At 47.4% G+C, this 14,498-nt stretch overlaps 1 protein-coding gene across 8 annotated transcripts in view; it reads left to right on the forward strand.

Annotated features, from left to right (window-relative positions):
• The window catches only part of Tenm3 (teneurin transmembrane protein 3), a 446,983-nt gene extending 433,004 nt beyond the window's left edge, over positions 1–13,979 (forward strand). For all 8 annotated transcript variants that reach the window (XM_085680300.2, XM_087901091.1, XM_085680302.2 and 5 more), the window contains 4 exons: positions 2,254–2,550; positions 5,910–7,521; positions 10,624–10,754; positions 13,087–13,979. In XM_085680300.2, the coding sequence (XP_085536426.1) occupies positions 2,254–2,550; positions 5,910–7,521; positions 10,624–10,754; positions 13,087–13,842 (2,796 nt within the window). In that variant the 3' untranslated portion in view covers positions 13,843–13,979. The remainder of the gene's footprint in view (positions 1–2,253; positions 2,551–5,909; positions 7,522–10,623; positions 10,755–13,086) is intronic.
• The last annotated feature ends 519 nt before the right edge of the window (positions 13,980–14,498 follow it).

The following is a 14,498-nucleotide window of genomic DNA, read 5'->3' on the forward strand; positions in this document are numbered from 1 at the left end:
ATATAGACCTTGATACAGATATAATTTCTGCTGTGATATAATGTAGTAGTTTTCTTCCTCCATATGAGCCCTGTCTGAAAAGGCTGGGTCACCCCATCTCTCGTCTCCAGACTGAGCTCAACCCTTTCACATTATTGGCAGATCACCTCCTTAAAGTATCCCCCCAAAATAACTCATTTTTTAAGACTTATACCGCACCTCTCCATGGACTTCACACCTCTCCCCTTGAATGGCCAATTAGAAAGGTTTAGACTTAAGGAATATTTCTGCTTACAATGCAATTAGTATCAGTGATAGGATGCAAAAACTAATTTTATCACAGGTTTTACACAAATGTACATGTATATCATATCCATACCTACCTGTGCTTACATGTGTGTTTGGGTGTCAAGGTGACAGAGGGTGAGCTTCTGGTGGCAAATCCTCACAGTCTTCCTAACTGCAGTCAGAACCTCCTAACTGACTGAAGCACATCCCTGGGTGATTCCAGAGACAATTCACTGAAGAGGGAAAACCTACCCTCTGTCCCCATAGGCTGGATAAAGAGAGGTGCGGAGAGAAAGCCAGCCTCATGCTATCCCTCTTCTTTTCTCTGTTTCCTGACTCCCTCCACTACGTTCCCCTGATTCCTGAGACCGAATGAACTTAAACTGTGAACCAAAATCAGTCCTTCCTTCATCGAGGTATTCTTTCGGTATTTAAGTCACAGTAATAAAAAGCTAAGATATCATGTAAACACAGGTGTTAAGGGTGTGAACACCATGTGTGTGAGTGTGCGTTAGTTATGTTGTATTCATATAGAAATGTTGCATGCATCTTATTTTGCTTTCGGTTGCTATAACGGAATGTCTGACGCTGTGTAGGTTATGATGGAAAGAGGTTTGTTTAAGCCAGTCATCCTGAAGTCCAGAGGCAGAGCACCAGCACTTCCTTGGGTTCTGTTAAAAGCCTCAAGACAGGAAGTAGCAGAACAAACGGTCACAATTACGAAGGGACAAAGAGCATGCCTCTAAGAACCTGATCTGAGAGAACAAATCAATTCCCATGAGAACTCTTTCGGTCTCTTTGGAGAAACCCGAGTCCCTCTTGAAGGCTCCACATCACCTTCCTGTACACTGGCAACCAAATTTCTTCCTAGGTTTTGGCGAAACAAAACCACGTCCAAGCCACCAAAGCAACCACCTTGAGCTGTTCATCTGTTAATTCTGAAAGTTTTAGTTAAAGTCTGGTCACACACGGTCAAGGCTGCTCCGTTTAATTTCTAACAATCTAAACATCTATTGAGAGCTTTGGTGTGCACAGACTACCAACCCCACAAGAAAGACCAAGGCCCCAATAGAGGCGTGGGCTCTGCCCTTCAGAGTTCAGTCCGCAAACACTGTCACCTACTCTGCTGCGCCCTTGCAGTGTAGTAGCGAGAGCTGGCCCGAGTGTGCCTTCCCTGCATTCTAGACAGTAACAGCCAGATCTCATCAGAGATCCCGGACATGGCATGCAGCCACGAAGAGACCGATTGCAATGACACAGTGCTAGGTTTAGAAATTAAGTCCATGTCCAGCCTGCGGCTATGTGGTAGGAAAGAACTCGAAAGTCTGGACCGGTTCCCCAGATGTTAGAAAAAGAAAACAACACTCTAAAAAATGGTGACTTTTTAAGACTGGGCCCAAAGCAATGATCGTATTTGTAACCTCCTGCTAGTTCAACTCATTAATAATTTACAGTAATGTGGGCTCCAACTTCTACTTAACTGCACTTCAAAGGGTTAGAGTCACATTTACCACTGTTTTATTTAATGTAGCCATGATTAATTCACTAAGCAATTATTTTTTCTTTGTCCTGTTAGGGGAGGAGCTTAGAGTGATTTCCATAGGGTGTTGTTTATCATTGGAAAATCTTTAAAGCAAGCACATTTTGCACGTTCTCTCTCTCCCTATCTGTCTCTCTCTCTCCATGTTTCTCTGTCCATCTCTGTCTCTCTCTGTCTCTGTCTCTCTCTTTCTCATCTGTTGCTTCTAGTTTACAAAATTTAATTGAAATGGTTTTGAATAAATGCCAGGCTGTCTTTCTGCTTAATAAAACCTTGTGAAAGAACAGGTCATCCATTACCCTGTCCTTGTATCTCAGAATTTGCTAGATTAATTTACTAGCAAGGTGAATCAGTCACCATAAACAGTGTTTAAACAATACCGAGAACTCCGATGGGTGAAAAGCGGCCGGCCCTGGAACAATGTTCTCTGTCTCACTTGGTGACAGGTCAATGGACGAAACCTCCTCTCTGTTGACTTCGATCGGACCACCAAGACGGAAAAGATCTACGATGACCACCGGAAGTTTCTCCTGAGGATCGCTTATGATACATCGGGGCACCCAACGCTCTGGCTGCCTAGCAGCAAGCTGATGGCTGTCAATGTCACCTACTCATCCACGGGTCAGATTGCCAGCATCCAGCGCGGAACTACGAGTGAGAAAGTGGATTATGATGGACAGGGGAGGATTGTCTCCCGGGTCTTTGCTGATGGTAAAACGTGGAGTTACACGTACTTAGAAAAGGTATGCCCGTGTTCTCGTGTTCGGATGGGGACGGGATGATTATTCGCATTCTCCAACCATCACACTGAGCAGGACGAGAAGAAAAAAACAAAAAACAAAAAACCAGCAACACATAACTGAGTTCCATTTGTTATTCCAAGCATCCCTGTGGCAGTCACAGAAGTGCAGGGTGATGAATTTCTGTATTAGCGAAGTAGTTTCGCCTTAGTTAAGTTCTACTACCTGAGACCCTTTTAAGTGATTTACGCTGTAAACAAACACGCTAACACCGCACACCTGCCAAGCTCCTGCGCTGACAACATTCACAAATTAGACCCAGGGCTTGCACGTCATTTGTAAATAATTTCTGCCCGGGCTCCTTCATTTAAGAGAGAGCTCGCGTTAGTACAGTTAAAACTGTCAGTTGTGTGTTGTCCCTGGCAGAGCTTCAACGGAACCATAAAAAGCATGCAGGGACTATTTATGCATTATTAACCGAAAGAGGCTATTTTCCTAGAAAGCCATACTGTCAGATACCGTGTGATGTCTCTCTCTCTCATTTGCATGTGAGAGATAAGCATCATGACTTGGGCCGTTTCCCATTCTTCAGAGCTGTGCACAATGCCACAGATGGGGATTTAGAACTTGGAGGTTTACACATGTGTAAGGCGCTAAGCTGTAGTCTCTGCCGCCTGAGGTTTGGGCGGGGGTCAAGAGGAACGGAAAGGGGAAGAAGGGGGAGTGTTTCCTGTAACTCGCTTCTTAAAGAAGAGAATCCACCAAAGAGCATTTCCACGAGTGTTTCATGTGCCTTTGGGACATGCGTTAGCCACAGAAAATGATTTGGTTTTGAGTGCTTATATGCCTCAAATTTCCCAGTGCTGTATTCCCGATTACACAGCACGTAAGTTACAGCCTCAGCTCTTGGCGTTCACTGCCTCCAACCCTGTGGACACTGAAAGTTAAACAAGGAAAGGTCTGTCCTCCAGAACAGTCATGAGCCACGCAGGTCACTGCTGAGTTCATACATTCGCCTCAGCAACGGCATTATCCACTAGAGGCACTCTACCAAACCCTTCGGTCTAAAACTAACCCTTTGTGCATGAGCCCATTTACTTCACAGCCACCCCCCAACCAGATTCAGAAATCAAGGTGGGCTGCTACTACCTTATAGCACCATGCCAACTCTCAATGCTTCCAGCAAGGATCCTTCTGACTGGACTCAGGGCCATGGACTGTCAGGTCACAAACTCCCTCCTGCCATTACACTCAAGCCACTCAGCAGTTGTTTAGAGACCATGGATAAGCTCCCTGTACACATGCCTGCCTAGGAACATATCCTGCCACCTGACATGTATTCCAATGTCTAGTCCAACCAGCCCCAAGAGGACTTCTGCAAGCGGGAGGGGCAGAGACGGGAACATTTAGACAAAGTGCATGACAGGAATAGCAGTAGGAATACCCCCACCCCACAAAATAATGGATGTCATAATGTGACTTAAAAATGTTTAAAGGAAAGCAAAGGGAGCATTGTTGGTTAGAACTACTTTCACACAGCAACAAAGGCCGCTCTGAAAGTCATCTTCATGTATATGTGAGGATCAGAAAACCCAGAGGGACCTTCCTTCTTATTATCTCCTAAGTTCCTAAAATCCCCCCCGAAACTGTATCTGCTTCCTACCCAGGATAGGCACACCAAATCCAAACCTATTTATAGCAAGACCAGTAACAGTTGACTAATCGCCATCAAATAGGACTTTAAAGGCCTGCAGAACTACCTCCCATGGAGCTTGGTTGTTCAAGCCTTCCTGGGAAGAGCACAAGCCATGTGCTAGCCAGCTTTCTGCTCCTGCGACCAAATGCCGGAGACATAACCTGTTGGGAAGAGCGGTTTTAGATCTCAGATGACTCGGTCCGTCATCACTTGGCTGTACTGTGACAGGGTCTGTGGTGAAGCAGCACAGCAGGGAGCATGTATCAAAGTTGCTCATCTCGTGGGGCCAGGAAGTAAAGGGAGAAGTGGGGTTCCAATGTCCCCTTCAAAGGCATGTTCCCAATCATCTAACTTCCTTCCGTTAGAAGGCAAGGAGGCCTTGCCATTTAAAAGTATGACTACCTCCCAGTAGGACCACAGACTGGTAGCCAAACCATCAACATAGGACCTTTGGGAGGGAGGAACATTTCAGATCCCAGTCATAACAAGTAAAAATTGTCTCTGCTCATGGCCACAGAAGAGACTCTTCTGGAACCTGAGTTGTGAGAACTGGTTTTTAATTCAGTCGGAAAGGAAAAGAATGGGTTTTGAAAAGAGATTAGATTGCGTTTCCATGCGAGACTCAAAAGGATAAGTCCCAGGGGCTCCGACCTCACCGTCCTCCATGTTTGGCGGTCATTTGACTTTTTCTAATGGGGGTCAGAGGAAGCTGCATCCCAGGAAGACCTACCCCAGGCCTGCATTACAGTTAGGCCTTCCTTACTCAGGCAGCCTCGGGGTTGACCTTCTCTCTGGTAGCTCAGTAAATTGATGCCAACCATCTTTCTGTAGGGACCAGGGTGTGGCTAGTAGAGATTATTTTTATTTGTATGGTTATTTTCCTCATAATTTAATACCAACACTTACGGAGCCCAGAAACCCTGATTATAGCTCCTGAAGTGAAATTCATATTTCCTTTCTGCAGAAGGAATTATCAAAACGCTAGGCTTGTCTGTACAGATCCAAGATTGAGACACCACGTCCAAATCCATATTTCTGTGAAGGGCATTTACAATGCTGGTTCACTGTGCAGCTCATTCAGCCCTGTTTGTTGACATTGCTGCTTTATGTACATATTATCCATTTAGGGCTAATTCTGTGTGTCTTCTTCATCAATAATATTTTGGCTTTGTTCCTCCCCCAGATACACAGGAAATTAAAACCTGATTTGAGTGGCTCTTCAGCCAAATGAGGGGGAAGGACACCTTACTAAATAATTGCCAATTATAGATAGGATTGCATTTCCCCTCTGCTATTTTCCCCTTGAAATATTGTCTTTAAACCAGCTTAGTCCGTGCGCCTGCATTATGACTTCTCCAAATCCATTGACAATCTGCTGGTTGGCTGGGAATGCCTGGAAAAAGAATGGCTCAATCATGACAAGCAGCACATTATGAATCTTAAGCCGCTAATTGCAGAACCCTTCACAATTAAGCATCCAGGCAAATTAGGCAGGAATCATTAACACCATGTAAGGTCAAGGATAACTCAATTAAAATGGAAACCATCTTTTCAGGCAGAATGTCCCTGTGTGTTTGTGGTCACTAAATCTGCTTTTGTGCCCCTACCCCTCCAGCCCCCACGCCCGTTCACCAACCCTGGATAACAGCCTGTGTTCTCTTCGCAGTCTATGGTTCTTCTGCTCCATAGCCAGCGGCAGTACATCTTTGAATACGATATGTGGGACCGCCTATCCGCCATCACCATGCCCAGTGTGGCTCGCCACACCATGCAGACCATCCGGTCCATCGGCTACTACCGCAATATCTACAACCCCCCAGAAAGCAATGCCTCCGTCATCACGGACTACAATGAGGAAGGGCTGCTCTTGCAAACGGCTTTCCTGGGAACCAGCCGGAGGGTCTTATTCAAGTACAGAAGGCAGACCAGGCTCTCGGAAATTTTGTACGATAGCACCAGGGTCAGTTTTACCTATGATGAAACAGCAGGGGTCCTGAAAACCGTCAACCTTCAGAGTGATGGTTTTATTTGCACCATTAGATACAGGCAGATCGGCCCCCTGATTGACAGGCAGATTTTCCGCTTCAGTGAAGACGGGATGGTCAATGCGAGGTTTGACTACAGCTATGACAACAGCTTTCGAGTGACCAGCATGCAGGGCGTCATCAATGAAACACCACTGCCCATCGACCTGTACCAGTTTGATGACATTTCCGGCAAAGTCGAGCAGTTTGGAAAATTCGGAGTCATATACTACGACATCAACCAGATCATTTCCACGGCCGTAATGACTTACACGAAGCACTTTGATGCTCATGGCCGCATCAAGGAGATTCAGTACGAGATATTCAGGTCCCTCATGTACTGGATTACAATTCAATACGATAATATGGGCCGGGTGACCAAGAGAGAGATTAAAATCGGGCCCTTCGCCAACACGACCAAGTACGCTTACGAGTACGACGTTGACGGACAGCTCCAAACAGTTTACCTGAACGAGAAGATCATGTGGCGTTACAACTATGACCTGAATGGGAACCTCCACCTGCTGAACCCCAGCAGCAGCGCACGCCTCACGCCCCTGCGCTACGATCTGCGGGACCGAATCACCCGCCTGGGGGATGTTCAGTACCGGCTGGATGAAGACGGTTTCTTGCGTCAGAGAGGCACGGAGATATTTGAGTACAGCTCCAAGGGGCTTCTGACTCGAGTTTACAGTAAAGGCAGTGGCTGGACCGTGATCTATCGGTATGACGGCCTGGGACGGCGTGTTTCTAGCAAAACCAGTCTGGGACAACACCTTCAGTTTTTCTACGCTGATCTGACGTACCCAACGAGGATTACTCACGTCTACAACCACTCCAGCTCAGAAATCACCTCCCTCTACTACGATCTCCAAGGACATCTTTTTGCCATGGAGATCAGCAGTGGGGACGAGTTCTACATCGCCTCGGACAACACGGGGACCCCGCTGGCTGTGTTCAGCAGCAACGGGCTGATGCTGAAGCAGATTCAGTACACTGCCTATGGCGAAATCTACTTTGACTCCAATATTGACTTCCAGTTGGTGATTGGATTCCATGGAGGCTTGTATGACCCGCTCACCAAATTAATCCACTTTGGAGAAAGAGATTATGACATTTTGGCAGGACGGTGGACAACGCCAGACATTGAAATCTGGAAAAGGATCGGAAAGGACCCAGCTCCTTTTAACCTCTATATGTTTCGGAATAACAACCCTGCAAGCAAAATCCATGATGTGAAAGACTACATCACAGGTAAGGGTTTTTTTTTCCCTTGCCAAGTGCTAAATTACTATTACCATTAGATTAATACACAAAGTAACTAGAATTGACCTTTTGGATATATTCATTTCTCTAAGGATCCATAGAGAAACCACAAAGGGAAAATGAAATACAGTTACTTCCCACTCTGCCTGACTATGCTCAAGGCCATGGTTTCTGAAATGACACAGAATTCAATCATCTAAGGAAGGGAAGAGATACAGAGAGCAGAAAACATGCTAAATTCAGAGTCCCGAAATTGAAATACCAATCGCTACAGTGGTGTGGCTTTATAGTCTAGTCCCCCCGGTCCCCCCACCCAGCCAAGTCCCAGTTGCTGTAGTGGTTTGCTTTCTATCATTACGACAAAATTCCCAAGATCATCACCTACGAAGAGGGAAGGTTGACTCACCGCTTGGGAGTCCCATCAGCCCCAGCACTTCAGACCTGCAGCAAGCCAGCAGGCTGTAGGTCGAGTATATGGAGGAGCAAACCATCACATTATCACCAGGAAAGGGCAGGAGGGGTGTCAGAAAGCCATAATCCCCTTCAAGGGCATACCACAAGGACATAAAGACCTCCCACATCCTTCCCCTCCCCAAGGCTCCCCCACTTCCCAGGAGTACTCCAGGAACCAAGTATTTAGCAAGGGCACATGCGACAACAATGCAATGGGATGGCAATGGCTGCCTGGGCATCAGATGTCAGAGTGTGCAGAATTCCGCATCAAATCGTGACTACCTCAGAAACATCTCCTGCTGGGTTTCCCATACATATGTACATTTATAATGGGAGTACGCCGCATGAAACACACCTTGCCTCACCCCTGAGAGATGCCTCCCACCCTCCTCAGCACCAGCGCCTCAGGACAGTAATGGAGCAGCTTCTCGCGCCAGTCGCTTGGTTCTCTTCCATTGCTAACATCCACACTGACGTCATCGCTAATGTGGAGAGATAGAATGGGGGCCTTTCCAAGGTGAAATCCATGTGACTCTTGTGGCAATGGAAATGTAAAGAACTGAATTGCACTTCCGCCAACACAGGGGCATGGGCTAGAACGCAGACAGGCGCTTACCAGTTCCGCTGTGGTCCCCATACTGGACTGCCTTAGTCTTCCAGCCTCTTCTCCAAGAATTTTAGATTCCCCTGCTTCCAGCCTCCCATCCCTGGCTTATACTGCCATATTTCAATGCATGCTTCTCGAAGGTTTATTTCTGTTTTCTCTAGTTGTTTCTTTTGAAGTTTTTTTTTTTTAAGATTTATTTATTATGTATACAGTATTCTGCCTGTATGTATCCCTGCAGTCCAGGAGAGGGCATTAGATCCTATTACAGATGGTTGTAAGCCATCATGTGGTTGCTGGGAATTGAACTCAGGACCTCTGGAAGAACACCTAGTGTTTTTAACCCTTGAGCCATCTCTCCAGCCTCTTGCTTAAAGTTTTTTCTGCTGCATTTTGGCTTGTGTTGGCCGTCCCATCCGCCCACCTCTGTTACAGCTGAGTATTTGAGGCACACCAAGACGATCTTCCATTTCTTAGGACCAGTGTGAAAAATGCTACCCCTGTTTACCTTTCTAAGTGACACGGAGCTTTTCCCATGGCCCTTCCTCAAGCCCAGCTGCAAGCCTCTTCCTTCAGCTTCACCAGCAACTGTCTCAGCGACACCCTGGAGTGTTCTCAGTCAGTGCACATTCAGATCCCATTATCTTGATAGGCAACGCTTTTCAATACTAAAGACTCCAGCTTTCCTGTGAGCACGCATTGTTCAGAAAACAAGAAGCTGCCCTCAATCCGTCAGCACACGGATGGCAGAATTTCCCCCCAAACTTAAGGCCTCCCTGTAACCGTGTATACACTCTCTCAGGAAGGCAGCACCTTCTGTCCCCTGTGAGCCCTGTGGAGACCTCTCCCCACCCCACGAGAACACACACTCCGCCACCTCATTTAACAGAGAGCACAGCGCTGATTTTGCAGCCATGTGACACGTGGACAAAGGACCTGCCGGCCTGGCAATGAGGTGAGAGTTTGTGCCCTAGAGAAGGAAACGGGAAGCAGGCAGCTCTCCATCATCCTGACAAGCAGTTTACCACTGGTTATTTGAGGTGCTGACAGGGGCTGGCTGAAAGAGCGGAAAGCCCACAGCTCCCGAATTCATCTTCTCCTAGCAACACGGACTGCAGGGAATGCCGCGGCAGCGCTTTCTGAACAACATCAAAGGAGAGATGGAACGGCCTAAAATATATTAGGTGAAATGCAATTTCAAATTTTCCAGCAATGTGCTTAATATATAAAATAATCTACACCCAACTGTACTCATAAAGCGGCAAGCCTGCTGAGTGACTCTGTAAATCATAACCTCCAGAAGAGAAGAAAAGCCTTATTCTTTGCTTAATGGCTTTCGGAGTCACGTGACGATATTTGAAAATACCACTGTTAAAGGTTTCCATGGTCTCTCCCCCAAAAAGTTAGTCTCCACCTGTGCACAGCGAGGCTTTGAAGTCAAAGCGGAGGGAAATCAGGACATCGGTGCTCTTGGCCAGGTTGGGCCAGCTCTCGGCATTCATCTTTGATTAAGAGTCAGCTTACTTTACTCTTCTCAATCTGGGGGGGGTTTCATTAATAGACAGTGGCTCGTGGAAGTCCCAGGGTCTTTGCACAACTGCGCTTGAGGGCCAGTCCCACAACTGCTGCTTAAGACGGGCCTTTCCTAAGCACGAACTTCATTTGTTTTCTGCGTCTGTGTCTCGAATTCTCACACTGCTCTGCTTTGCTATTGCAGCTTTTATCACCATTACCGGCACAGGATGCAATTTTGCGCTTCTGACAGTTTATCTACCCCGTCTAAGTGAGCATCTATTACTCTCCATTTTCTGCAGCATTTGCCATAGTTCTGCTGTTGAGGTTACTGTCTGCATGTCTAAAAATAGACAGCAGATAGAAGACGGCAGGAGGAAGGCAAACTTGGTCTCCTTTTCAGATGAATATTTGTGAAATTGGGTTCTGGTTTTCTTTTGCTTTTTCAAGATAAGTATGTGAATTCGTGGAAGCACCCCGTAAACTCTGACCACCTCTGACTCTGCATGGTCTCTTTCTAGATGTTAACAGCTGGCTGGTGACATTCGGCTTCCATCTGCACAACGCTATTCCTGGGTTCCCCGTTCCCAAATTTGATTTAACAGAACCTTCATACGAACTTGTGAAGAGTCAACAATGGGACGACGTGCCGGTAAGAGACCAAAGAATGAAGGGAAGGCGATGAATGGAGTGTTTGTGTCTTGTTTACCCACATTTCATAGAGCTGCCCCTGTGAGGACTGCACCAAAAGCAGCTTTTCTGTTTCGCGTCTTTCCGTTTTCTTTCTTTTCACGCTTTTGAGGAAGGAAAACCGACAGTCCCATTGCATTTCTGTTCAGCATGCTAGGGGCCCGTGGAACAGGCCGTATCTGTTTCTGGCGATGCTAATAAAAACATTGAACTACACCATCAAAAGGTAGTAAAACGCAGAAGCTTGTGTTTCTCATGGAAGGCTTCTGCAGAGAACCCCAGGAAAAAGCATTGCTGGCACCTGGGAGCTGAAGGCTAGATTCAATAAACAGGAGAGTGGGGATTCAGATTTCCAATTAGCAACCCAACAACAGTACCAGAACAGCGTTTGCAGAAAAGTGAAACAAAACATGTCCTCTAGTAGGGCTCTGTCTGTGACCGGGTGTGCGTAGACTTTTCCTGAAGCCAGCAGATCAGGAGGCCTGGTCCTGGGGTGAGAAGTAAAACTAAGAAACAGAACAGGGCAGGTCAGAGCTGCTGTGTCAGGAAGTGTCTCTTTAAATTCCCGCCATTCAGGGCTCAGAAGAGAATGCGCAGCAAACTAATTAGAGATTGAGAAACTGGGTTAGTCCCCACCTTGAGCAATTCCCTACCACTTCCATGAATCCACCGCGTATCTAGGGTCTAGGGGCCATTTTAACATTGCTTCCTTTTTTTTCCCTATTTTTAGATTTGTTTTTTAAACTGTGTGTACAGAGATTTGCATGTGTGAGTGCAGGTGCCCTTGGCCTTCAAATGCAGATGAGGGCATAGGATCCACTGGAGCTGGAACCACAGGCAGTTGTGAGCTGCCAGGTGTCAGTGCTGGGAACCAAACCTGGGGCCTCTGGAAGAGCCATGTGCTCGTAACCCATGAGCCTTCTCTCCAGTCCCCACCTTAGCGTTCCTCCTGGCAAACATATCTGCCCTGACGAAGTGCCATGAAGATGCTCTGAAGTCTCCTAATGCATTTGCACACGCATGTCCTATCTGTATGACATAACATGTCTGAACGCCCTTTAGTCTGCCGGTACAAATGTACCTGCCAACTTTTTTTCCCAGGCAGCCTTTCGGTATGGCTCAAGTTCACTGTCAAGAAAATTGCCTCATAAGGACAGCTTAGGGAATGACGGGTAAAGCCACTGGACAGCCTCCCTAGTGCAGGGACTGCCAATGACACCGATGTTTCCATTTGCCCAGACAAATATCTGCTTGTATAAGTGGCTGGGTTATTAAACCCCCATTGCAAGCAGTTTGCCAGTGGAGATAGTCCATTGTCTTTCCATCTGCCTGAAATACTTGTTTTCTAAAATTTAAGTTCTCACGCCCGGATGGCCCCTAGTCTGCTCATCCCAGGGCATTTCCACTCCGCAGTCGCACTGGTGACTCTCAGCTACAAACTGTTCAACGAGACAGGAAACACTGAGGACTTACAGCATGTGCATTCAAAGTGTAGCAGAACCTGGTGACCCTTAGTCTTTTCTTCTGTCTGTGGCCTTCTCTGGAGCCCCCTGACACCCCTCCCAAAAGCTACTGCTGGGCCCGGTAGGCTGGCTTTCCCATGTATGGTGGTTTGGGGGAGGAAAGCATCTAGGAATTTCAGGATAAAAGATAATAACACGAATAGTTTGCCTGCCTTGGAAGCGAAAAAAGCAGTCCAAAATATGAAAAAAGGCCTTTGTATCTTTTATTGAGTTTTTATTTTGTGTGCGCACACACCGCACTTAACTGCGCATGTGTAGAGGTCAGAGACAGTTTTTGGTTAGGCTTGGCCGTTGGGACCTTTACCCAGTCAGCCATTCACCAGCCAATAAACTCATTTTTGAACATTTTAAAAAACTAGTAGAATCACCATGAGGGAAGGAGATGCCATTCCATCCTGGCCTTCGAATCCCTGTAAAACCAAGGGATTTTCAGTAAAGGTTCTGCACCTCACTCAGACCTATTTTGTTTGATTGTTGATTCGGTTTGGTTTGATTCGGTTTGGTTTTGTGTGTATGCTTGTTTGAGATTTGGTTTTATGGGGTAGGATCTCGCATAGCTCAGGATAACCCTGATCTTACTATGTAGCCAAGTGTGGTCTTGATCTCCCGATCATCCTTCCTTCTCCTCCCCCACAATACAGTGCTTTCAGTGTGTGTGTTGGGAACAGAGGGGCTGCTTTACTTTGGGTCTACAAGCGTGCCTCCCATCGACCAGGACCTGTGCACACTAATGTGCTTTTAACCTCCTTCCTCTTGTGTTTTGCCCTCCAGCCCATTTTTGGAGTTCAGCAGCAAGTGGCAAGGCAAGCCAAGGCTTTCCTGTCCCTGGGGAAGATGGCCGAGGTGCAGGTGAGCAGACGCAAGGCCGGCGGCGAACAGTCATGGCTGTGGTTCGCCACGGTCAAGTCGCTTATCGGCAAGGGCGTCATGCTGGCAGTGAGCCAAGGGCGCGTGCAGACCAACGTGCTCAACATCGCCAACGAGGACTGCATCAAGGTGGCGGCGGTGCTCAACAATGCCTTCTACCTGGAGAACCTGCACTTCACCATCGAGGGCAAGGACACGCACTACTTCATCAAGACCACCACGCCGGAGAGCGACCTGGGCACGCTGCGGCTGACGAGTGGCCGCAAGGCGCTGGAGAATGGCATCAACGTGACCGTGTCGCAGTCCACCACGGTGGTGAACGGCAGGACTCGCAGGTTCGCCGACGTGGAGATGCAGTTCGGCGCGCTGGCACTGCACGTGCGCTACGGCATGACGCTGGACGAGGAGAAGGCGCGCATCCTGGAGCAGGCTCGCCAGCGCGCTCTCGCCCGGGCCTGGGCGCGCGAGCAGCAGCGCGTGCGCGACGGCGAGGAGGGTGCGCGCCTCTGGACGGAGGGCGAGAAGCGGCAGCTGCTGAGCGCGGGCAAGGTGCAGGGCTACGATGGGTACTACGTACTGTCGGTGGAGCAGTACCCCGAGCTGGCCGACAGTGCCAACAACATTCAGTTCCTGCGACAAAGCGAGATCGGCAAGAGGTAACCCCCGGGCCACCCCTGCGCAGAGTCTCCTGTAGCACAATCCGAACCGGACTCTCCAAAGAGCCTTCCAGAACGACACTGCTCTGCAGACACACATCGCAGACACACACGGGACACAAATCAGAAACAAAGACAACTTTTCTGAATGACCTTAAAGGTGATCGGCTTTAAAGAATATGTTTACATACGCATATCGCTGCACTCATTTGGACTGAAAGTATGAGAAGGAAAAAAAAAGCATTAACGAGGCATCGTTTTGCTGTGACCCTCTGTACCTTCGAGGCACTGTATTTAAGAAAGGTTTTAAAAAGGAAAAAAAAATGCGTCCAATGTTTCCAGATATTACTGAATTGTCGACCTTTGCTTACAGGAAGTAATCTCTACTTAGGATGTGTTATACATAGATCTGTTCGTTTTAAAGTGTGGGGCAAAGTTACTGTTTATAGAACCCAACTACTTTCCCGTGCTACTTTGTAAAAGGACATCGGGACGTCTGCTTCCGGCGGGGATTTAATAATGGATTTTACTAACATGGCTTGCCCCGGGAGGGAAAAACTGACACATAGAATCCTTGTCACTGATAAGCAAAGGAAACCCTGATTTTTTTGTAAATTATGTGAGACAAGTTGTTTATGGATTTTTATATGAATTACAATT

Source organism: Myodes glareolus, chromosome 23, assembly GCF_982192425.1.
Source record: "Myodes glareolus chromosome 23, mMyoGla1.1, whole genome shotgun sequence".
Lineage (NCBI taxonomy): Eukaryota > Metazoa > Chordata > Mammalia > Rodentia > Cricetidae > Myodes > Myodes glareolus.